The 24,914-nt window shown below is 39.1% G+C and overlaps 1 protein-coding gene across 3 annotated transcripts in view; it reads left to right on the forward strand.

Moving 5' to 3' along the window:
* Nucleotides 1–24,914, forward strand: part of LOC117455825 (protein unc-13 homolog B-like) — a 76,262-nt gene that overhangs the window by 44,118 nt on the left and 7,230 nt on the right. For all 3 annotated transcript variants that reach the window (XM_071204968.1, XM_034095412.1, XM_034095411.1), the window contains 22 exons: nt 7,395–7,441; nt 7,660–7,738; nt 8,638–8,712; nt 8,869–9,088; nt 9,181–9,408; nt 9,534–9,675; nt 9,888–10,057; nt 11,999–12,114; nt 13,016–13,179; nt 13,639–13,789; nt 14,017–14,085; nt 14,447–14,536; nt 14,798–14,935; nt 15,314–15,444; nt 15,736–15,821; nt 18,166–18,292; nt 18,460–18,556; nt 18,897–19,040; nt 19,694–19,771; nt 19,911–19,988; nt 24,568–24,656; nt 24,749–24,895. In XM_071204968.1, coding sequence (XP_071061069.1) covers nt 7,395–7,441; nt 7,660–7,738; nt 8,638–8,712; nt 8,869–9,088; nt 9,181–9,408; nt 9,534–9,675; nt 9,888–10,057; nt 11,999–12,114; nt 13,016–13,179; nt 13,639–13,789; nt 14,017–14,085; nt 14,447–14,536; nt 14,798–14,935; nt 15,314–15,444; nt 15,736–15,821; nt 18,166–18,292; nt 18,460–18,556; nt 18,897–19,040; nt 19,694–19,771; nt 19,911–19,988; nt 24,568–24,656; nt 24,749–24,895 — 2,666 coding nt within the window. The remainder of the gene's footprint in view (nt 1–7,394; nt 7,442–7,659; nt 7,739–8,637; nt 8,713–8,868; nt 9,089–9,180; nt 9,409–9,533; nt 9,676–9,887; nt 10,058–11,998; nt 12,115–13,015; nt 13,180–13,638; nt 13,790–14,016; nt 14,086–14,446; nt 14,537–14,797; nt 14,936–15,313; nt 15,445–15,735; nt 15,822–18,165; nt 18,293–18,459; nt 18,557–18,896; nt 19,041–19,693; nt 19,772–19,910; nt 19,989–24,567; nt 24,657–24,748; nt 24,896–24,914) is intronic.

The raw sequence follows: 24,914 nt of genomic DNA on the forward strand, positions 1-24,914 counted from the left end.
ACCAAAAACAATTATGTTACAGTACTGATATCTTCAGACTTTGTTCTTTACTTTACCCGTCTTTATATGTAGAAAATATTACGTTTTCTCCGTAATGTTGTTTCCATAACAATAACAATTTCCTGTCAACTGTCCTTCAAAATAATATATGATATCCTTTTTAGTTTCACAGAACACAAATTGGGTTATTTACATAATATATTTACATGATTTTGTTGTGCAATAAAACAACCCGATGGACACACGATAAAGGAAATGTTCAAATTCGGCTGTGATCGTAGCAACATCGGGCCGTTCGTGAGGGCATCTTAAGCCATCGTATGACCGCTGGCGGAGTTTCTCAGGCTCCGGCAGCAACTTCGTGAGCGGAGGCAAAATCTTTGGCATGCCAAAAAATTGCCGAAGAACCTTGCGAAGGTTCATTTTCGTGTTGAATTCGTGTGTCAATTTTGCCCTTCGTAAGGCCATCGTGAGGGCATCTTGTTATCCTCGGTGCCATCGGGCATTCGCCCCGATCAGAGTGAATGTGAATGCACCGATGATAACACGAAGATGACACGATTTGACAAGATGCCCTCACGAGTGCCTTACGAAGTTGCCGCTCACGAAGTTGCTGCCGGAGCCTGAGAAACTCCACCGGCGGTCATACGATGGCTTAGATGCCCTCACGAATGGCCCGATGTTGCTATCACAGCCGAATTTGAACATTTCCTTTATCGTGTGTCCATCGGGTGTCAATTTCGGGACAGTGTGACAGGGCCTTAACCGGTATCAGTATGTTGTTTCTTCGGCATTATTTAGAAACGTGTATTACAATTTAATCACGGTAAAATATGTTCATTTTGTTGTATTTGTAGCTCCCGAGCCAGCGCATCTTGTTTGAATGACACGAGTAAACACAGCTGGCAGCCGCGGTGAAACTCGAGCATTTAGAGCGATGCGTCCGGTGTGAACGCAGCATAAGGGCAATTTAATACAGGATGAAGGCAAACACTTAGGACACAAGTCTAAATGCTGAAAAGACTGTAATTAATTAGAATGGGTTGTTAATCAGTTCATCATCAACACTGACCAGGATAATAATACATTGTAAAACATCCTCATATGCTTGTTTGCATTCGTGGAATAGGATAAAATGAGATATGTGGTGTGTTTACAGTTTCCTAGAAAATGTTTGGAAGCAGTGACAAGGGGCATTTAGAGCAGGAAATGGAGCTGGCTGTCAGTATCAGTTTCAAAACCCACTGGAATACAAATTATTTCTCAAAATGTTGCATTGACAAGTTAAAAGCAGTCAAGTATAGTTAAAGAAAAGCAGCAATACTGATATGTTTATCAGGGGTGTTTTCACTTTTTTATGAATAGAAAGAGAAACATCCTGAATATCAGCTGCTGGCAGATGTGGAAACAGAAATTGAGTGAATGAGACTGAGCTGGCACTCTCACAGCTTCAGATTAGCTTTGTGCTGGAATACATTGCCAGAGGAGGGAAAGAGAGGGAGAGAGCAAAGAAAGCATGCAAGAGGGTGGGAGGGGGTTCGGGATGGCTACTTAACCGAGGGTGAACTGCTGTGTGATCGCGCTCTACTACTGTCGCACTTGCCAGTAGAAGAGTCAGCACTTCTGCATCTCGGTCAGTTAAAGGAGATATGCTGGTGATTGATGGATTGATTGATTGAGAAACATTTCAACATTCACCCGAGCATATATATTTTTTTTTTAGTAAACAGGGAATTTTTCTTTACTGACCTACTCTGCAACCCTACATGCGGACTTAACAGATATTGCCAGATGATGTCTACAGGTTGTTCCGGATCATAATTTCCCTGATAAGGTAAGCATGACATTTTATTATAATTATATTAAGCATTACATCTCAAGTTTGTGTTGACTTTAATAATGTAATACATATAAACTCATGTGTGTTAATGTACATATAAATGGTCGTCCAATGGAAACATCAGAATTTCCGCCATTTAAGTAGTCAGTTTATCAAAGTTTTTAAAGCAAATGTTATTATTTGATAAGATGTAAACTTAACAACCTCAAAATAAAATGCATTTTTGTATTCAGGCCACAGACCATTTAGCAAAGACAGAAAGAAGATTGCTGCAGGCTATTACAATGACTGTCCTGGAAATTGGGCCTGACCCCAACAGCCCTTCAACCTTTCTTTTTCCTGGACAGCTGACTTTTAAATCACTGACTATTAGAGGGCACCCATTGCAGATCATGGCTTCTTTCAAAAGAGCCAGTAGCCCTCCAGAAGTGATATTAATTTGGGGGATTTATTTAATATTTGGTTGCTAATGCGTCATACGACAAATTACTTTAACATAGATGTTCACATTTCTTATTCAGACAAACATAATCATTTACCCATTGTATTTCAATCACAAGAGATAATACTCCCAGTTTATTTCAGATTCCATTTAGCTGATACGCTCATGAGCTTAATTTCCAATTCAGTAGCGACTGGACACATTCTGTTCTGATATACTTGATTCGATTTTTTCTGCTCTACTAAACCCTTATCAGGCTAACACACACCTTCAGCGCTCAAGTGCTTATTGGAAAAATCAGTGCAGGGGTGTGTTAATGTAATTTGCAACCATCTGGAGTAATTTACTTTAATGGAATACAAAATCCAAATATTCTATATTGAGGTTTCTTCTAAAATTAATATAGAAAAATAATCAGTCAGCTCCAAGTCAAACAGTGGAGGAACATTCCTAGACTCAAGCATGCATCCTTTAAAATATAGTATGCGAGACAGTTAACATGATTTTGTGTGTTTTTTGTTTGAGGCTGAAATTACACTAAAGCTTTTATTTCAGAACCTTTTATAGGACTTTTTTTATTTTATTATTATTACAGAAATAAAGGATCCGAATAAGAAAGAGACACGCAAGTTCCTGTATACAGTATATGTCATGTTCCTGCTGTTTAAATAGTCAAGTTACAAGTGTCAAGAAACCCCAAAAATGGCTTACTTACAAATCACTGCTGATCTTTATGGGTGATCAGCAGGAAATGTCAACAGCAGCAATACATTCATAGGACTTTCTATATTCCTGGTCATAATATCTAAATGGCTATGCCAAGTGGACATAGATGATAACACTGAGCTGTGTCTAACAAATACTATGACTGAATGGAAGGAACATATGGGATTGCTCAACTTGTGACCTTTCTTTTTTGTAAACAAGTCTATGCTTCCCTAAAACAGGCATGATTCTCTGATACACATTTGGACAACATACATTCCTTGATAATGTAATGCCATTAGATAGATTATCGTTACACTGTTGGCTATGTAGAGCTAAAGTATCAAGCTGTGCAGCTGGTATGGGTGTGACATGGCCTTAGAGGAAAGAATTGACCTGTCATCTAATTACAGAGCTGCCTTTCTCTCTCTGCATCTTAATTCAGAGCATCTTAATTACATAGATGTAAGCAGCTGCATGTAGTTTATTCTACAAGTTGCTACTTAGACTGAGAATAGGTCCCTTACAGACACTGTCTGTACTCATGTTATACTGTACAGTATAGTCTCTGTGGCAACATGTAATATCGTAATAACAATTATATTTAAAGACAATTAAAGCAGACATTTTTTTCTCTCTGTTTGGTCTGTTGGTCATGAAAATGTCATTCCAGTAAATGCAAAATACAAAAAATTAATAATAGTCTTTATTGATGATTTCATTCCACTAAAAAAATGCTATTGTCTTTTAAGTAGCATATAAAATATGTTATTGAATTGATGGTTTATAATCAGCTTGGTTGCTTTTTAACATCAGAGATATAGCAGAGGCAGAACTGCCAACCAACTAAGCTAAAAATATGATTCATATAATTATTGTATTGATACACAACAAATGCAGGTCAGCTCTTAAGTTTTGATTTATTTGTCAACAAAATAACTTGTCTTTTTTTCCGACAGGTACTCAATCAATTGAAGTTGAAGGAATCACTGAGAGATCTTTCCATGTGTGGTAAAAGCTGATCAAAAGCTCAATTTCTCAGGGATGTTCCCCAGAGGACACAGTGGACAGGATGAACCCTATAAGCCAGAGCTAGTTCCTCTCTCACCCAAGAGGCAAGATCTGGAGGAGAAGAGATCAAAGAGCCCCAATGTCGGGAGAAGAATGCGAAGAAAGTTGCAGAAGTGCCTGCAGGGGATCGAGGATAACTCCCTTTCTGACCTGTCGTCAGTGGACACTGCCTGCACCAAAGCAGACCTCATCCTGTGTGGGGAAAAGCCTAGTTCGGATTGCCTGGTGGGCGTTGGGGTCTTGGAGGATACTTTACCCAAACTGATAGAAAGGATAAAAAATAAAGAAGAGAAAAAGGAGATGGAAGATGAGGATGCTGAGCAAGGGTCGGGTAATATAGTGGAACATATCCTAAAAGAGCTAAAGGGCATCAACAAGATCCAGGAGGAAATTTCAGACCTGAGGCAGTATCTAACATCTGTGCGAGGCTCGGTAGATGAGGTATCTTGTTGTGTTGATGCAGTTCTCAGTGAAATAGGCGAGCTATACTCTGGGGCTTCAGCGGCACCTGAACCTAGTCCTGTTTCTCAAACCCCCCGCATCAGGAGAGGAAGTTTAGGTAGACAGAACGCCATCACTTCATTTCATGGGCGATACACCAGTCCACTGTTGGATTGCAAAGATTGTGGAACAGATTGTGGATGCATGCCATCTCAAAGATCACCCGAACAATGGCATGTCGATCGAGTCACTTTCCAATCAGAGCAACAAACGGACAAAGAAAACTCAAAGCAGAGTTCAAATACACACATGCTAGGCCATACAAAACCTGACCCCTGCTACCTGGATATTCAGCGAGGCCATGACTACCAAAGCACTAGCTCTTTGTCCTCGTGTCACAGCTCCAATTGTCAAGAAGCAAGCTTTATCTCTGGTGACACACAATATCAAAGGTGGCCTTCTGGAGATATGCACCACAGTATAAGCAGAGAAACAGGTTGGAGCGAGGAGGACATATACTCTTGTGCCAATAGTAGAGAAGGGTTAGAGAATTGTCTTGGTGTTTGGGACAGGTGTGCCACAGAGGAGACAAGCAACAGCACACCTGGTCATTCTTCTCATGACAGCTCTGAACATCTGTCATTACTGTTTGGCCAACATTCTATCTCTCCAACTAGTTCTTCTAGTATGGTTGACTGGAGGCCACCTAGACTACAAAAGGAGGAAGACCACTTGGAGTGTGACTGTTCCGCAAACTGCCCGTACTCGCGTAGCTCTGGTTACCACACCATGGGTGCATGTGCAAATGAAATGGGTAGCGATCCCTCCAGGAGCCTGAGTTGCTCCACCGTGCTGTTGACGGACTGTGATGATGGTTACCTGGAGACAAATTCACTGTGTGAGGACTGTCCATCTTCTGGTGATACTCTTGATCTGGGGTCTGCTGACAGTTTGGACAGGGAATGGACAGATCACATTAATTTCAAGGATGAAGCAGCAGAGTCTTTGTCACCAGAGTCTTCTGAAATAGATGCTGATAGCCCATCCAAGACCCCCAATGTAGGTTTTGATGTGACAACTTTAAGTAAGGCTGTACTCACTTTCAGGTCAGCTTTGAAAGGGGCTTTGAAAAAATTGGAAGTGCCTAACCCTGAAGGTGTTAAAGATGATAGTGGGACGGAGGCAACTGCATCACCTGTCGGTAAACGTAGTGAACCCAAGGAGGAAAGGAGCAGCACAGACTACACAGAGGGAGAGGTTAGTGTGACAGAGAATCACACTCAATGCGGCACTCCAAAGGAGGAAAGCGAGGCTTCAGTCTATGTGGATTATAGTGAGACACGTGAAAACATATCAAGTTTCCTTCAAGCATCCCCCTGTGACGCAAGCCCCTCTCCCTGCACCCCAACTGAGTATCACTCTGTAGAGATCTCAGAGGACAAAGGAGAATGTCCAACAGATGGTGAACTGTCCAACTCTGACTTAACACCAGACCATTGTCCAATAAAGAAGGACGACAGTCCACTGGGTACAGTACTCAGTACGAATGAGGTGCGGTTAAGTCCAATTAAGGAAAACCATGTTCCTGATGAGGTTATGCAAGAAAAGCACATGGATGCTAGTCACAAAGAGCGTGTAGCTAATTTCCAGCGCATTCTGAGGGAAAAGAGGCAAACGCGTCATCGACTGTCCAAATCTGCTCATGGGTCACAGGGCTCCCATGGCTCTCAAGGCTCCCATGGCTCTCAAGGCTCTCAAGGCTCCCATGGCTCTCAAGGCTCCCATGGCTCCCATGGCTCTCAAGGCTCCCAGGGATCTCAATCCCAATCTCAAGATGAATTTTACCCAGGTATATTTTAATGATACTTTCTTTGACTTCTACTGCTAAATAAGGCCAGAAACAACTGCCAACAAACACATTGTGTCATTATTAGATATAATGTGTGTATGTTGCATTGAGACTCGACTCAATGCATATAGAGTTATACTGCTATCATTTAGAAACACTTGTTAATTTAAGTCATTAGTTGATTGCTTGTGACTCTTTTAACCAGTTTCAAACATGCTTGAAATTATTTGGTCAACTTCAGCTACTCCATATGGTTACTAATTGTTCTTCGTTTTTTCTACTTATTTTGCAGAGTGTGGTGGAGAAGATAATCAGGTTACTCATATAACACTTTCTCTATAGTTATGCTCTTTTCCTGTTGATAATGTTGGGTTAACAGTTTTTCTTGTTCTCCATTATTAGTCTTTGTCAAAGGGAATGTCTGTGTGCACTGCAAAGAAAATAACAAATGATATACCCAAGTTATTCTATATGATGAATAGTTTATAATTTGTTTTATTCATGTCATGTTAGAGAAAGATTCACCAGTTCTGTTCCTAGTGCTAGTGTTTGTGCAGCTGCTTTATTTTACCCTAATGTTTTTTAAACAATATAAGAAACTTACATTAACTAAGAGAAAGTAAAAATAACTTCTTTACGTGTTTCATACCCAGTCATGTAATTGGTGGTTTGTGAAAGCCTTGCAAATGTTTTATCTAGGCCTTCTGAATTACCTGGTTTTCTTTTCAAAGCAGATTGTAGGTAAACAGACTTTTATTATCTTAATTTCTGTGGTTTTGCATACAAGTTCCTACATAATGTTGGTCCACCATTGCATTTCACAAAACAATTAAAGAGCCGAGCAACATTAATGTGTTTCTGTGTTTTTTAAAAGCATCATCACTTCATTTTTATTTGACTTTGCATGTTCTGAAACATCAGAGAGGTGAAACTCAACCAAATGTAACTTTTTCCATTATTACAACGTTCCCTCTTCCCATAATATATACTGTTATTTTTTAGCCTTAACATTGTCAAGCTAAATTCTCTTATTTCAAACCTTGTAGGTCCGAGATGAAGAACCCAATGCAAGACAAGCCTGGGACAAACCAGGGTAAGCCATATATAGTTACCCCAACATTTGTTTGGCTTAACACAATTCTCAGAATCATGTTTTGAAATGTTTATTACAAATAATTAAAACAATTAACATTCAATGTAATACTGTTGTTTCATTTGATTATTAGGATAACCGTGAAAATGTAATACATTGCCATGCTTTATTTGCGAGGACTTTTCATTCACTTTCATTTAATTCTTCTTGATGCAAAGGGGCGGACCTGGTCTGTATGGAATTGACAGCATGCCAGACTTGCGTAAAAAGAAACCTCTCGCCTTGGTCAGCGACGTGGTCAGTACTAACTTGTCATTCACTATTATCTAAACTGTATGTCATACATCATCCTGTCTGTTTGGTTCATTCTATGTAAATGCATATATCTGTACTTGTTGGACCACCCCAGGAGTCACAGCTCTCTGTACCTTTTAGCTGAATTTAGGATGAGATTGTTATCAAAAAATGGAGAAAAATATTAAATCAGCCTTCTAATTTCTCTCTCCCTCCTCTCTTAAACCCAAAACTATTCCCCACAACTCTCTTGAATGCACTCACTCTCCTTGGTCAGGCTATGGTAAGTTAATAGAACCCAGTTGCCCCTTCCCTTTTCTACCTAAGTACCAAAATATCAAGTAGGACAAATAAAAAAAGTAGTTTCCTCGAACATGTATGTCGATCACTTTGATCGCAAACCTCTGAAAAAACCTCTGAAAAAATTAAAACACTTGCATGCACCTTCTTGGTCATTGGTAGTTTGTATTCCTACTTGATATTAGCAGTAAAATATACTGTAACGAATCCTTCCTCCACCTTTTTGGTTTGTATTCTTTTTCACCCGCAAGCCACAAATAATAAAGGTACAAGGACAGAATACTCTACTAACACTCCATCAGAATGTCTGGCTGATGGTTTTGGTATCTTTTTATGGTGTTGTTACTGTACTGGTATAACGGTATCATTTGTAGCTGCTTAGAAATATTAATACTAACCCGGGTTTTGTGATCTTCTGGTAAGGATTCATCATTGGGAAAATAATAACCCTACTCACCACCCTTCCAACTACCCCAGCATCCTTTTTAACCACACTGACCCTTTATTTATTCATGGTAATATTTTGAGGTGTGCTTTGGTTGTGGGTTGTAGATTTGTTTCATAAATGCTAACATTTCGTCCGTCCGTCACCTGTTGTTCAGTCTCTCGTTCAAGCCAGGAAGGCGGGAATCGCTTCGGCCATGGCTGTACGGTCCTCGGTCAAGGACGGGGAGCTGGTGAGTACAACACCTTCAACTTCTTCTGGCTTCATTTTTGCAATCCACCAAAAATATAACTATTTTGAGGCTGTAGTTGTTTTATGTTACCCTTTCTTCTTTCAACATAACTGAATCAGGAATTCCGTCTTTAACAAAAAATTCTTCCTTCTGTAGAAAAACCATGTGTACAAGAAGACCTTACAGGCTCTCATCTACCCCATATCCTGCACTACACCACATAACTTTGAGGTGTGGACCGCCACTACCCCTACATACTGCTATGAGTGCGAGGGGCTGTTGTGGGGAATTGCCCGCCAAGGCATGCGTTGTTCTGAGTGTGGGGTCAAGTGCCATGAAAAGTGCCAAGAGCTTCTGAATGCTGACTGTCTACAGCGTGAGTACCGTACCGAAAACAATTACTAACATTACAGGCTCTACTTCGAACTTGGATTTTATTCCTAAATACATCTCTTGTTGAATGTTCAGGTGCTGCGGAGAAGAGTTGTAAGCACGGGGCTGAAGACCGTACTCAGAATATTATCATGGCCATGAAGGACAGGATGAAGATCCGGGAAAGGAACAAACCAGAGATCTTTGAGCTGATCAGGGAAGTGTTCATCATAAGCAAAGCCATCCATGCGCAGCAGATGAAGACCATCAAGCAGAGCGTACTGGACGGCACCTCGAAGTGGTCAGCCAAGATCACCATCACAGGTGAAACTGACAGAAAATTGTTGAACTCAACCACATCATTAACCTTCAGCATCATCCTCATCTGTTTCTTCTGATTATTTGTAATGGTTATTCCAAATGTTTTTGGTTTTCCCTCTTCGCGATAGTCTTTTGTGCCCAAGGTCTTCAGGCAAAGGACAAGACAGGATCCAGCGATCCATATGTTACTGTTCAGGTGGGAAAGACCAAGAAGAGAACCAAGACTATCTATGGAAACCTCAATCCTGTCTGGGAAGAGAAGTACCACTTGTAAGTCACCAATTTTCCTTGAATATTAAATGTTTGTATAAATGTAAAAACACTTAGCAAAGTTCTTTCTAATAGTCCCAAGCATACAACAAACTAAGAGTAGCACTACCTTTTTCTTCAGAAACTCAGTACCATCACTCTTATTCATGCTATTGAATCTTGTATACTTTTCTTTGGGTTATATACATTTTTTTTTCCTGTTATCTCGCTAGCGAATGCCACAATTCCTCAGATCGAATTAAAGTGCGCGTTTGGGACGAGGATGATGACATCAAGTCGAGGGTGAAGCAGCGTCTAAAGAGGGAATCTGATGACTTCCTGGGCCAGAGTATAATTGAAGTTCGAACTCTGAGTGGAGAAATGGACGTTTGGTACAACCTGGGTCAGTACGCTGTCTTTGTTATGAACATTCAATCAGAAGCATACGGTTTGTACATCAAACATTAAATAGAACCAAGTCAAGCCAAAACGTAAAAACTCATTCATGCTCTTTTTTTAAAGGATGAACATTTAGACATAAGGATAGCACCACTGTAAAAACGCTAAGTAAAAGCAATAGCAATAGCAGCAGTTTCTCTTCACCTTTTCATCAACATAAAATGCAAACTTGGTTGGTCAGAGCAGTTTGGAACAAAATAAAAACAATTCTTAACCCAAAATAAGTTCCCAAATGTAATTTAAACAACCCTGGTATGTCTTGTAGGTACGTCTCGTGTGACATTTTCATAAAAAAAACTGTGTGCAATGTTAACAGTAAATAGTTGGTAATTTCTTGTTTTGTAAACACAAATAACTTTAAAACTGAAGAGAAGCTACAGGTTACTGATGCAATCCACCATCTTGCTACTGTGTGTAGTCTGCATTTTCCTCTGTTAATTGCAGGTCCTTGATCACAATGTTTCTACATAAACTGCTCCAAGTTTCCAAGAATCCCAAATGGAACTGGTTTAAAAAACTTGAGCTAGTTCAGTAGAAAGTTGTGCGCTAGTACGAAACACAAACTCCTTTTAAATATTGAAATACCTTAAATACCCACGGCCAATGGATCTTGACATACTGCATGTTGTTCCTCATTTACGATGTCTGTATCACTACGTTCTAACTTCGGCTTTGTTCCCACGTTCCCTCTTACATAGTACATTACTTTCTAATGAAGTAGAATATATCTACTACCAATGAGGCGCACAGTCGTAACACATCTGTGTTGTTCTGTTGAGAGAGTAAAAGTTCTGCTTGAAGAAAGTTCAGTCAGTGTGTAGTTTGAAGCTCATTAGCCACGTTTATTCTGCCTCCAGCTACTTTTTTTGTATCTTTCATAATAGTCTGTATTAAGATAACTGACTTTCTCTGGCAAGCTTTTTCCGTCAATTCCCTCTGCGATTGCTGAAAAAAACATTTGGTTTCATTATATTCCCCAGTACTTCTCCATACGGTCAATTACAGCTGATTTATTAGTCTATTTCCTATAAGCACTGGTACTACAGTATAAGTAGCTCTGATTGGTTAGCTCTCTGGCTTTGACGTGATTGGTCAACAGGTTGCGATATATACAGATCTCTATATGCCTCCCCCCCCAGTTCACTCATATATTGACCAACCTTAGGCATTGTCTCATGTTGGTTTGATCACTGTCCTTTTTAAAAGCACTACTCATTTTCACAGCCATGGTGCTTTTAAGACTGAGGCGTTCAGTCCTTGAGCATCTCTCGTTTCTACTTGATTGAAGTGCTTTAAATGACTTAACCGTGGCTTTAATACATCTCCCATTGAAACAGCATGACACTGAATATGAATGTGCCAATAAATCAGCTGTGTCTCACAATCTGGGATCCATGAAGTGCTCAATCTAATATCTCCCTGATAATCACATCAACAAGGACAAATATAAATCTGGTTCGGGTCATTAGAAATAAGACTTTGAAGCAACATTTTCTCTATCTCTATCTTCTTGCACTTTCCCTGTTTCTCCTCCTGTGATTATCAAGAAGCGGCACTAGTCGGAAATCGACCGCTCGACATGTACTAATTACCCCTAATGATATGCCTGTCGGGGCAAATAGCAGGGGCGAGCTGCCAAGTACTACACCCTCCAGGAAAGCTCTGGTTCAAGTGTCTTCAGCCTACTGCCATTGTCTCCCTCACCCTCAAGCGTTGCCATTAACTGCAGAAACAGAACCCCCCCCCCTTCTACATAGCTCTGCCATGGTAATAGCCTGTAATTAGTGTTAAACAGACCTTGATCCATGTGCGCCTCCATGTCATCGGAGTTATGAATCGAGAACGCATGTCCATGTATCTGAATGTAATTTATGTTTAATTACAGAGAAGAGAACGGACAAATCTGCCGTGTCGGGTGCCATTCGCCTTCAGATCAACGTGGAGATCAAGGGAGAGGAGAAAGTGGCTCCATATCATGTGCAGTACACCTCCCTGCATGAGGTATTTGATGTTTCTCTAGCCATGGGTTGTGCTAAACACACATGGTATCAATGAGCATTGCATGAAATTAGGAATGATGTTGTTGATAATCATGATAATCTCATTACTTGCCATGGTTGAATTGTTTGAAAATATTTCTTCTTTATTCAAAAGTACGGAGGCCAACAAGTGAAAACACGCTACAACGGCCCAAAACAGATCCATTAGGAGAAACGCGCTGCAGCGTCTGAGATGACGTATATAATAAAAACAACAACAAATGTGCCAAAACAGATACAAATGAAGAAACATCTTAACCAATTTGACCAAACATGCACATTGTTAACCAAAAGCGCTGCATAAACAAAACACTGCAAGAAGCACACAACTGAGTGCGGAGCGCTTGCTTTTTGATGTTCGGGGATTACAAAGTTGACCATAATATCAGAAGGAATCATGCGATTACATTGTCAAAAAAAACTGTTGGCCAACTTTATAATCTGTATTGTCAACAAGCGCTCAGGTCCCAGCTGTGTGCATCACCTCTAGTGCCCTCGTTTTGGTTGTGTTTTGAGTTTCTTGCATCGTTTCGTTTATGCAGCGCTTTTAGTAAACACTGCGCCTTCGTTTCATCAAGTTGATTAATGTTTTCTAAATGCTGCGCGAGGGTTGTCAAGTTGGTGAAGATGTTTCAGCATTTGGATGTTTTTTGTCACATTTGTGTTTTTATACGTACATCATTACTCAAGCTGCAGTGTGTTTCTCCTAATGGAAGAGTGTTGGCTTGTTGTAGCATGTTTGCACCTGTCGGCCACCGTACAATCGTACTTCAATCTCAAAACATAAGGCAAAAAGGCTGGAAGAGACCTACTGTATGAAAGCCATTCAGATGACATTAACACATTGTATCCGTGCACTACAGAACCTGTTCCACCACTACACCGATGTTCTCGGCCAAGGCGGGGTAAAAATCCCAGAAGCTCGCGGAGACGACTCCTGGAAGGTCTACTATGACGACGTAGCTCAGGAAATCGTGGACGAGTTTGCCATGCGCTATGGGATTGAGTCAATCTACCAGGCCATGACGTAAGTATCAGATATGAACTTTCTCCTCAGCCTTGTCCATGTGTTTGTCCCATCCACCTTTTGCTCCCACATCAAAGTGCCTCTCAGTGGCTTAGTAGTTCCATGTTGGCCTCCGAATGAAGGAAAATCAATTATAAATGGGCGGAGGATGGATTTGTCTCCGTGGGATGTCATGCAACAATATAAATGCCTTATAGCTGGGCCCATCACTCACCCAAAGCACACCCCAATGGGACCATCCTTCTCCCTAAATGTGCCAATGAGCTGACGGGCAGATGAAACGACGGCAGGGCAGATGTTTCTAAAAGGGATCATTAGCTGAAAACAAGTTGATTACGCAGGCTGGCCAAATAAAGACATGGCCCTGTACTCCCACGTTGCTTTGAAAAAAAAGCTTTCCTCTGTGACAAACAAATGTCCCAGGTCTTCATCAAGCATTCCCTGTGCTTTTCTTTCAAGGCACTTTGCCTGTCTGTCATCTAAGTACATGTGTCCCGGGGTTCCCGCGGTGATGAGCACCCTGCTGGCCAACATCAACGCCTTCTACGCCCACACAACCGCCTCCACCAATGTGTCCGCCTCCGACCGCTTTTCTGCTTCCAATTTTGGGGTTGGTATTAATTTAGCACACACAGACAATACATATGCATTTAATGTATTTCTCCCTTTCGTTCTCTAATATTAGAACATAAACACATACAACAATTTGTGTGTTTGTCCTTATATATAAATACTGATCCTGATTTCATGATGTATTAGACATATATATTATATAATTATAAATATGTTTGTGTACATATGAAATCTCATTGTTTTTGTCTTTTATTCACCGTACAGAAAGAACGCTTTGTGAAGCTTTTAGACCAGCTACACAACTCCCTGCGCATTGACCTCTCAACCTACAGGGTAAATTATCTGATTGTAACTCATATATATTCCTGCCATTAATGCCTGATATTGTTTGGAAAAAGTAAATAGTTTCCCTGATATCTTTAAATATTTATTTTGCTATGTTGGTCAGGTTTCTTTTATTATCACTCTATATGCAAAGTTGAATTCAAGTACCTCTCCCCTCACTTGTTTTCATTAATATGACACAGGCAATTGCAGAAAAACTGTTTAATTTACAATGAATATTAGTATTTGGGTCTCTTTGTGTAAAGTTAAGCAAATGACACCCTCTAAAGAAGGAACAGGGGAAAATCTTGCAATTATAATGTTTGAATCTGCATTTTGTGACACGTATACAACCATTTTCCCTGTGTAGAACCACTTTCCTGCCAGCAACAAGGATCGCCTGCAGGATTTGAAATCCACGGTGGACCTTCTAACCAGCATCACCTTCTTCAGGATGAAGGTAGCAAACAGTGTTTCATGTTTTTGTTTGAAGACCTATGCATTCTTACGAAACCGCTATCAATTATTTTTTAAATATGACATTTTGTCACAACTTGTCCATGAAATCCCAACCTGATGGTGTAGATGTACAGTATTTTATGTATTTACTCCCCTTATAGCAGATAACCCTTTCCTTTAACTTAATGTAAAAACAAATTGGGTAACAATGATTGTTTGCCGTCATTCACTGCCAGTGTTGCTATCTCCCTCTGGTGTTTAGGTCCAGGAGTTACAGTCTCCACCCAGAGCCAGTCAGGTGGTGAAGGACTGTGTCAAGGCCTGCCTCAACTCCACATACGACTACATCTTCAATAACTGCCATGAGCTGTACAGCAGACAGTACCAACCTGTAGACACAGTAAGTCATGTGCCAATCACCCAGCTGCTTCTGCATGACATTGTATTTGGTTTCAGTTTTGAAATTCAACATCAGGATACTGTCTGAGCTACACTCTGAGGGTGTGCTGCTGTCATTTAGATGTCAGATGGCTGTCAAAATTAATTTAACTCACTAGAAATATTTATTGTTTATTATTCAGGGTATTTTCTCGTGCCAAAGCAATTGCATTTTTAAGGGCCTACTGCATTACGCCCCCTACAAAATGTTCCCAAAGAACCCCTTGCTATACTCTTTACTTAGTTGTTTAAGTAAATAATGCCAGACATGTGTTTCAGATGTAAACTGATTGTTTGGAAGTCTCTTTTCATGACTGACTGTGTTGTTTTTCTAATCTAGAACAAAGATGAGCTCTCTTTGGAGGAGCAAGGTCCGAGCATCAAGAACTTGGATTTCTGGCCCAAACTCATCATGCTCATCGTCTCCATCATTGAAGAGGACAGGAACTCCTACACGCCTGTGCTCAACCAGTTAGTGACATGCAGACACTCCCTTTATCTTTAACTCTTTTTTAATTGCAGGAAACATAACGACCTATAAAATCTTAAGCGGTTTCCCTGCATCCTGTCTCATGCATTTTTTGTGGATGTCTATTCATTGTGTTTAAGTATAGTATATGCACATAGGATTAGGCTACACATATATTTTTAGCATTATATTATATATTCTATTTTTCCATTTTCCAGTGGTAACTGCGTAAGATTGTTTATTTATGCTTAAGAATAGAAAATATATGTCAAATTGTCCCCTATCTCTCTTAGATTCCCTCAAGAAATGAACGTGGGGAAGGTGTCAGCCGAGGTCATGTGGACATTGTTCGCTCAAGACATGAAGTATGCCATGGAAGGTAAGTCACACCCAGTGTCGGATATCCATCATCACATAGTATAGGATAAAACTTAGGTATATCTATTCGTAATATCCTGTAGTAGAACCATTGTGTAAGAACATGGAGCAGAAATATTAATATTAAAAACATCGAAAACATGAAGATCGAGTGCATAATAAAGTGTACTGTAGAGCACTACCAGTCCCCAGAAGCAGTCAGATTTGTATCACAGCCCCTGTCCTCGAGATGAATCCCCTACAGCAGCGTTTCTCAAAGTGTGGGGCGCGCCCCACTGGTGGGGCGCAGAGATGTGATAGGTGGGTCGCGAAAAAAACAAAAAAAAAACATTTATTTATTATTTATACACTGGTGGAATATCAAAACAACGGACCGCCCGGGGTGCAAAACGTATCAATGAAAAGCGACCCTCTACCACACAAAACAACACCTGTAAATAACCCAATTTGTGTTCTTTGAAATTGAAAAGGATATTGCATTGTGTTTGTTACTTTCGTTGCAGTTGTATGTCTTAAGTGTAATTTGGCATGCTTTTATTTTGAAGGCAAGTTTACGCTGTTGACAGTTGTTGTTGCTATGGAAACAAGAAACGTTTCACAGCGGGCGGAACTTGTCATAAAGTCCGCGATAATAAAGCCCACCCATTTAGAGGGAAGATATGATTGGTCAATTGTACTGTCATTTGACATTAGTCTCTCGTTCAGTTACTATAGCTGACCCTCTGTGAATTCATAGCTGGACGTCCAATCAGCTCCTGTCTTCACCTCGTAGAGACGAGCTTCTTTCGTTTAACCCTTCACATTCAAACAGAAACTGAATAGGCAGATTCAAAGGATTTATTTCTTTGGAAATGTTATTTTAAATACAATTTAATCAAGTTATTTTTGGTAAAACTAATGACAAATATTACTAAAAACATATTTAAAAAAAAATATATAAAGAAAAATATAATTTGTTTTAATGTTTTTAAATATTATTTTGTAGAATATCTTAGGCCCTCAGAGACAGGCTCGCCACTGGTAAAAATCTCTCATACACACGTGTGAAATGCTCTCACAGACACACACAACAGCGTTGCAGTCGGGAAGAAAAGCAATGTGGAGCGAGAGAGCAAGAGAGAGAGCACACCTTTATCTATTTAATAAAGTTGTACAAAATAAAGTAAGAAATCATTCCAATGTGTACTATAGGACAGTAAAAAGTTTAAAAGGGGAGTGATTAGTCAAATATGCATAAATAAAAAGAAAGAATGCTAACTAGGTAACATAAGATAAGAATAAACAAGTTTAAATGATTTGTTGTGATCATATTCTAAAGATGTTTGGATTATTGAAAAGTATACAGCTCCCTTTCATCTGAGTGTTGAGAGCTGTATCCATAAATTCATGTTGGGCTCAAAGTAGGGCTGCTCGATTATGGCAAAAATCATAATCTCGATTATTTGGGTCAATAATTGATATCACGATAATTAAAAACGATTAACCATTTACTTTGAAAAACATCAATTTATTGAAGAAAATAATTTGAAAAGTATGTTTTTAACAGTTGATTAACATAAACTTTAAGTATAATTCAACTGAAAAACCTATTTAAAAAATAAATAAAATCGTTTTATTTCGATTATGTTGTTTTCATAATCGTTGCAAGCCAAAATCGTAATTGCGATTAAAATACGATTTAATTGAGCAGCCCTAGCTCAAAGTGCACCAGATTGATGCATTCAACTTCAACATTTAAAAAAAATCATCCTGGGGGTGCATGCCCCCGGACCCTCGAGGATGTGACGTCCACAACCAAATAAAGCAGGTTAAAATAATTAAATTGCATACATTTTATTTTAGTAAACACTGAAAACGGGTCCCACAGACCAAAACAGCACTCAAAGGTTAAAGGTAGCATATAATAATGTTAAAATGTGCTAAATATATACACTGCAAAAAAACAAAAAAGAGGAGTAAAAGTAGCTCACTTGTTTTATTTTTTTAAAGTAACCCTCATCCTAAAAAAAGTTGGAGACCCCTGTTATAGAACGATACATTTGACAATTTTAAGCTTGGCCTACCATTTTATTGGAGCGATGAGGAACAGGTAGGGCTTGAAAAGGCCCACCTGTTCAAAGTGGGGAATGACAGAAAAAGAACCACTGCCCTACAGTAACGACAGTCTGTCAGATCAATATTGGCGAGTAAGCCTCACAAGACGGTTATGAAATTAGTATTTGTAGAAACGTGTTTAAAAAAGAATGTTCAAAATGGCGAGTTTTAGGTCCCAGTCTAAACAAACTTGGTTCTTCCTTTTCCCAAAATGCTATAGCATACATCTCTGTATGTGTTTGTATTTGCAGAGCACGAGAAGCACAGGCTGTGTAAGAGCACCGACTACATGAACCTGCACTTCAAGGTCAAGTGGCTCAACAACGAATACGTCAAAGACCTGCCGAGCTTTAAGGACGTTGTCCCCGACTACCCATCGTAAGTGCTTTTCACTCGAAGGCACGGGGAAACATTACATCTTTTTTTTTTAAAGAAACTTTTGATTCCCAATTTATTGATCCATAAACCAGGTATTGGGAAATATATATATATATAATAATATATTATTCTAATTAATAAATAATTCCAATTGTTTTTACTTGCAGATGGTTCCTACAATTCGTGCTTCAGTGGTTGGAGGAAAATGAGGGCGTGTCCATGGAGTTCATGCATGGAGCACTAGAGCGAGACAAAAAAGACGGAGTAAGAAAGTTGAAATTGACTTTAGCTGCTACTAATGGTTATTTTATTAAATAATTCTGCCCATTATTTTCTAGTGTTTGTTCAAAAAATTTCAGAAAACTGAAAAATACTGGTTTTGTAAAGTCGTAGTTTTGTCATTCCAAAACCTAAATATATTCACTTTAATAGGATAAATAAAAAAGAGAGGTACTTGAAAATTGACTTTTGTTGTTGTGTTACTTCAGCTGTATGATGATCTTTCATAAAAATCGTTTAACCTTAATTTCTGATTTGAACGTTTTTGTTTTACAGCATGTTGATATTTTTAAAACTCTAATAACTGTATTTTTTTGTGTCTCAGTTCCAACAGACGTCGGAGCACGCTCTGTTCTCCTGCTCCGTGGTGGACATATTCACGCAGCTCAACCAGAGCTTTGAGATCATCAAGAAACTGGAGTGTCCCGACCCCGCTGTCATGGCTCAGTATAGCCGCCGCTTCTCCAAGGTAACATCGACCTTAAAATCTGATATCAAGTACATCACATTGCAAAATAATTCAACAGGGGGAAAATAAAAAACACTGCATTATTGTAACGTTGAGTTGCTTGAGCTACATGAAACATGGATTTAGTTCTTAAATGTGCATAATTGATAATAAGAGGATCATGAAGCAGAAAATGACTAAATATTTTATTATGCTAGAAAAAAATATGTAAGGAAGATGTAAGATATAGGGAAAATAACAAAATGGCTACAGCATTGTCTGGAGGGACATTCACAAGGGAATGTTATATGTTCTCATTAAAAATAAATGTTGTATTGGTGGTAGTACTGCCCTCCCTCCAATTCTTTGTTTGGGGATTTTCTTTCCTGCATGCCATAAAATACATTACAAGACAATTGGGAATGTTTTAAATACCAAAAGTTGGGAGTGATCCTTCCGTGTAATATAGTCCCCGTGGGATAAGGTCTTATGAGAGAAAAGTAATCGGATTTCAAACTTTTTGTTTCAGGCGACATTTTGTTCCATACACTTTTAAAATATTTTATAGAGACATGTTTTGTTGGCAATTATTGTACATTTGGGTATGCGTACCATGAGTGGGACAAACACAAATGAAATGAAATACATTTATTTTCTCTCTCTCTCTCTTTCAGACTATTGCCAAAGTTCTTCTGCAGTACAGTGCCATTCTGACCAAGAGTTTTCCTACTTATATTGACAAGGAGAAGATTGTAAGTTGTCAACACCTTATAACATGTCTTCTTCAAACTTCTTTTACATAGGTTTTGAATATTCAATATAATAGTTATTACAATTCCCTGTAGAGTTACTGCTACATGTGTGTAATGTGTTTCCATTGTCCTCTGGCAGCCATGTGTCCTTCTGAATAACGTGCAGCAGTTAAGAATCCAGCTGGAGAAGATGTTTGAGTCGATGGGTGCAAAACAGGTAAGCATAAAGACAAAGGTGAGCATGATGTGCTGTGGCTTCAAACGGGATGGATGACTACAGTATACCACTACGATAATGTTAATAGCAATGCAGTATTAGGGCCATTGTGGATTTTAAGTTACTACCCTGGCTACTTATTTATTTGTTTATTTATTTAATATATTTGAACTCTAATATGATGTTGTCTTAAAACAAAGAAAATAATCTTGAGTAAGAAATTCAGATATTCTAGTGGTGGTTGCTTGTTCATCAGTTATTTTGTGACTCTTGTGTATTAGAGTGCAACAGAAGAAGCGCTGGTAGGTTCAGTAGTCTTAGTTGTGACCATGTGAAGTAGAATCCTCGTACTAGGACATCATCTTTGTTCCTAATAAAGCCGGAGTGGAAGTTGTTCAACAGGTCAATACGCCGTCCCGATGTCTGATGTGATTCTTTCAATGACGCATAAGCATAGATCAATACTGACAGAGATTAGCCTCATACCTAATGAAATCATGTCCTCTATTAATGTCTTAGTGTAGCTACAGTGAGAACAATCAATAGCCTCTGTGTCAGATCTGACCTCCCACTGCTTTAAATCACTCGCCAGGCTTGTGTTTTAGCCCATTTAGTGTAGATGTAGCTTTTGTGTGGTCGATTGTAGGACTACAGTTGTCAGACACTGTAGCTAGAGTTTCAACCAGTGTGTTCACTTTACATCTAAAGCTAAATGGAGAGATGGAAGAGCAAAATGAGGAGGAAATGAAGAAGGAGGAGGAACAGGCAGGGGAAGAGGAGGTAGGTTTCTTTCATGGTCTTTCTGAGTAGCCGAAACGGGCAGATGTTAAAGTACATATTTTGGTTGTTTAATCAGTTAAATGGTGTGTGGTACACTCCTGTATTGATTATCTTCATCTGCCTCTGACTTGGAAATAGGTCATGACTGAGGATAAGGAAGCAGAGGCTCTGGTGGGTACTGTGGGTGGTAGCATATTAGAATCATTGGTAGTAGTTTCAACTGTAGTGTAGAGACCCGTAGATCCACTATCTTACTTAGCCACCCCTTCTTTAATTTTGTACCTGATGATGACACTTGATTGGTAGTCAGGACGTAGGACATAAATGTCTGTCGCAAATTTCCCTGCTATGTATGCCTATTTGTTTTTTTATGAAGTACAAATGTGAACTTCATGGTTTTGCTTGGGGAAAAGTCAACCAAATTCACTGCAACCATGGCTTTAAAAAAAAGAAAAACTGAAAGTCGCCATATCTGCAGAAAAAACTGGTTATTTAGAACCTCTTATTTCTAAGGTTGGTTGTTGAGATAAGTCACATTGTCTTGCAAGTATTTTACTGATGTTGATGTTACACATAAGCTCTTTGAAAGGTTAAGTGAGTGGCTTAAACATATCAGGAAATCATAAGATACTGGAGTTCGGCGAAGGATATTCTTTACAGAAGTGGAACATGTATCAACCACCAAAATGTTTTCAGCTTTCTGGTCAAATGTAGCTTTTTGTTTCAGAGTGAACTTTATTTCCTTATGCACAAGCTATAGCATATAGGAAATTAAAATATCTTGATACAGATTGATTTCCATTTTGATAGATTTAAGTATGTGATTTAAAGATAGCTACATCGAAATATATGAAATTCATCAGTCAAAAGCCAAGCTGCTAGCTTGTGAGGTATGCTAAGCTAATTACCGCTAGCAGGAGATGTGTTTTTTAAAATAATTTTCTAGGGTTCAACTACTACTAATTTCATAATCTGGATTTGGAACTATATTACTGATTTCATTAAATTAAATCAAAATGGGTACTTTTCTTTAATCCTCTGGTATAAATCAATCTGTAATTTAAAAGCTTAGCTTTAGCTAAGGCTAAGTTAAGCTAAATGATCAGTTGGCATGCACTGGATGTGCTTCTCTTGTTGTCTACTCTGGGTGAAAATGCAATGGTCGGTCTCAAGTCATTACTACATAAGTAGTGAATCCGTTTTGCCTTTGCAGGGCATAATTTACTCCAATAATTTTTTTGGGTCTCAATTATGTTTTTCCCTCTTTTTCTAGCCCAACAATAGAATGCTAGCATGGCAGGCAAGTTCTCTGTATATGCAAACATGTTTGGTGCATGTTTGCATTTACTCAAATATTACATCACTTGTTATAATTTTGTGCAAAATAGAAGCTCTTAAATGATCTTGAACAAAAAAACTTTGTTGATTACGATTGTGGTATTTTGAGGCAGTGAGATTTAACTACATTGTGTTGTCTTTTCACTGCCACTCCCAGTTTGAGGAGAGTGATGATGAGGAGGAGGAGGAGGAGGAGGAGGAGGAAGAAGAAGAAGTAGGGGAGAAAAATGAGGTTGAGGTTTGTTGCAGTGTGAAGTGCTTTAACCTCATCATTCTTGTGGGCCATGTTCTTCCTACTCACAGCAACATCTTAGTGATACTCAGTCCTACTGACACAAGCGTGGTTATCATGGTGGAGTTTATTGTGTTCATTTTTTATCACGTCATCTGTGGTGAATTCCACCTCAAAATCTTTACCCTCTTCCACTTTTGTTAGCCTTTCCTTCAAAAGTCATTCCCCCCCAGAAAAAAGGTTATTTCTCACATTTTGTTGTTTCCTTTCTTTAATTTTGTGTTTTCTTCGTAACTTTGTGTTGCAATAGCCTGACTCGGAGAAGGTGGGTGAAATACGGCATTATCTTTCCAATGGGAAAAACTTAAATATTTGTATTCTTTAGATTTTACTGTACAGGGATGCAGTAACAGAACAGGAGTCGTTTAACAGTTTTTCATTTTCATTGTTTTACCATTACAACCACACAAAGATTGATGAACCAGTAGACAAGGTATGCATACCAGTATCTGCTGCCACGGCACTTTGTGTAATGGTAATCGATTCTCCGTAGTCATTTTAAAATAAATGAATTTCCAAATGGGAGATGAAATGTTAATCGAGGTTGTCCTCTGTTACCCTCTACATCTCTATGCTGTCGTAGCCATGTGAAGACAAGAAGGTGAGTGCAGGAGTAAAGAACCATAAATATTAATATCCCCCAAAAATACTCTCAGCCAAAACAAAACCTGTAGAGCACATTACAAATGAACACAATCCATCCCTAGCTGCCTTTCCTCCCCTGAAGCCTTCCCTTTGTGCTGCGTCTCAGTTTCTCCTCACTAATGGTCCTACACCACCCTGACAGGCCATGAATCAAAAGGCCATTGGATCATTGACTTAATGATCCGTGCCACGGTTTAGCTTCCCTGCAGGCAGTGCTTATTTAGATGTCCCACAGTATACCTGCGTTAGGTATACTGAAAGGTAATTTGCTTTCCTACTTGTTCCCTCGCCCTGTGCCTGTGTGAGTTGTATGACACGCACTTCTCCTGCAATATTAAACTTTTTTGTTTTTTTTATTTTATGCGCTACCTTCGAAAGATTGACATTGCTGGTAAAAAGGTGGGTTTTACTCGGATGTGTGCCTTGAATTTTAATAATGTATTCTACTCTTTGCAAACCACAATTGTGACTTTTGTGATGGAGTGTATATTATAAACATTATTACAGTTGTGGTGCTTTTGCATGCCATTGGATAGTCACAGTTACAATGTTAGGAAGTTCCGCCTTGGGTGTCCATGAGCTGTGAAACAAAAATGCTAGCTAGAAAATAAGAAGTATTTCCCAGGCTTGTTGTTGCAACAGCAATTTTCATAAAACTACCAAAACTCGGATATATCTGACTTTGCCATTTAGAGGTCACCAGTGTTTCCCCAACCATTGTCTTGACAGAGCCCCGCGCCCCCCCTGAAATTCAAGGTGTGTTTTTTTAATAATAATAATAATACGTATTTATAGCACCAAATTGCAACTAATCTATCTACTGTCACATTTCACATTGAACATGTGTTCTTTTATTAAATAAACTAAACACTTTCATTTTAAGTTATGAGTTTAGTGTTTTTGACCCTAAGAAACACAGATGCATTAATCAATAATTCAGACAGCACCCCCCCCCCCCCAAAAGCAGTAAACCTAGGGGAAACACTGGGTCACTCTACACAGCAACTAGTAGTTACTACCTCATTCTATATAGTTTCATACTGTATGGATTAATATTAAACCTTTTTACTATCACTTTTGTTCGCCATTTTTCTGCGTAACACAAGGTGAACTTCCGCAAGTCTTGTTCCAAAAATGTCTCAGACTTCCTGATTTGCTTGAACATTTTTATTGCGACACAACATGAATGCAGCATAAAACCTGCCTCTTTCCTCTTTTTGGGACCCCCTTTGTATGAAGCTTGACTGGTGGCATCGGTGTACATTTTTAATGAAGATATTTATTTAAAATCTTATACCCTTGCTTCTACTTGTAACTTCTAGAATTTGCGCAGCAAGTTTATTGGATGGATTTTGAATCTAATATCTGCAATTATGAAGCCTTCTCTAAATGGCTGTTAAATAATTACATTAGCTCCTAAACTAGCACATACTTTGGAGTTTAAATATTTAGGATTTTTTTTTTATATATGCAAAAAAAACCTGTTAAATCCTAATAAACACCCTTCTTGGATCCTCTCTGCAGATGGACTCCGAGGCTAGTGACTTGCTGAACGACCTGCAGGTGAAGCTGAACAACGTGCTGGATGAGCTCAGCAGAACATTCGGGAACAGGTACCCTAATCCTAAAAACACATTGTTTTACATTTAAATCCGTGACCACACATGTATTTGTGCCGATTGATCATTTTCTTTTTCCTCTGTAGTTTCCAGAGCTGCATCAACGATTGCATGCGACAGATGGCGTCCCTGCTGTACCAGATCAAAGGGCCGCTCAATGACAACAACAAAAACCAGGTGGACGCCGACTCTGACAACATGCTGCGGCCACTCATGGACTTCCTGGATGGAAAGTGAGTGGATGAATAATAC

The sequence above is a fragment of the Pseudochaenichthys georgianus genome, chromosome 12, assembly GCF_902827115.2.
Source record: "Pseudochaenichthys georgianus chromosome 12, fPseGeo1.2, whole genome shotgun sequence".
In the NCBI taxonomy this organism is placed as follows: Eukaryota; Metazoa; Chordata; class Actinopteri; order Perciformes; family Channichthyidae; genus Pseudochaenichthys; species Pseudochaenichthys georgianus.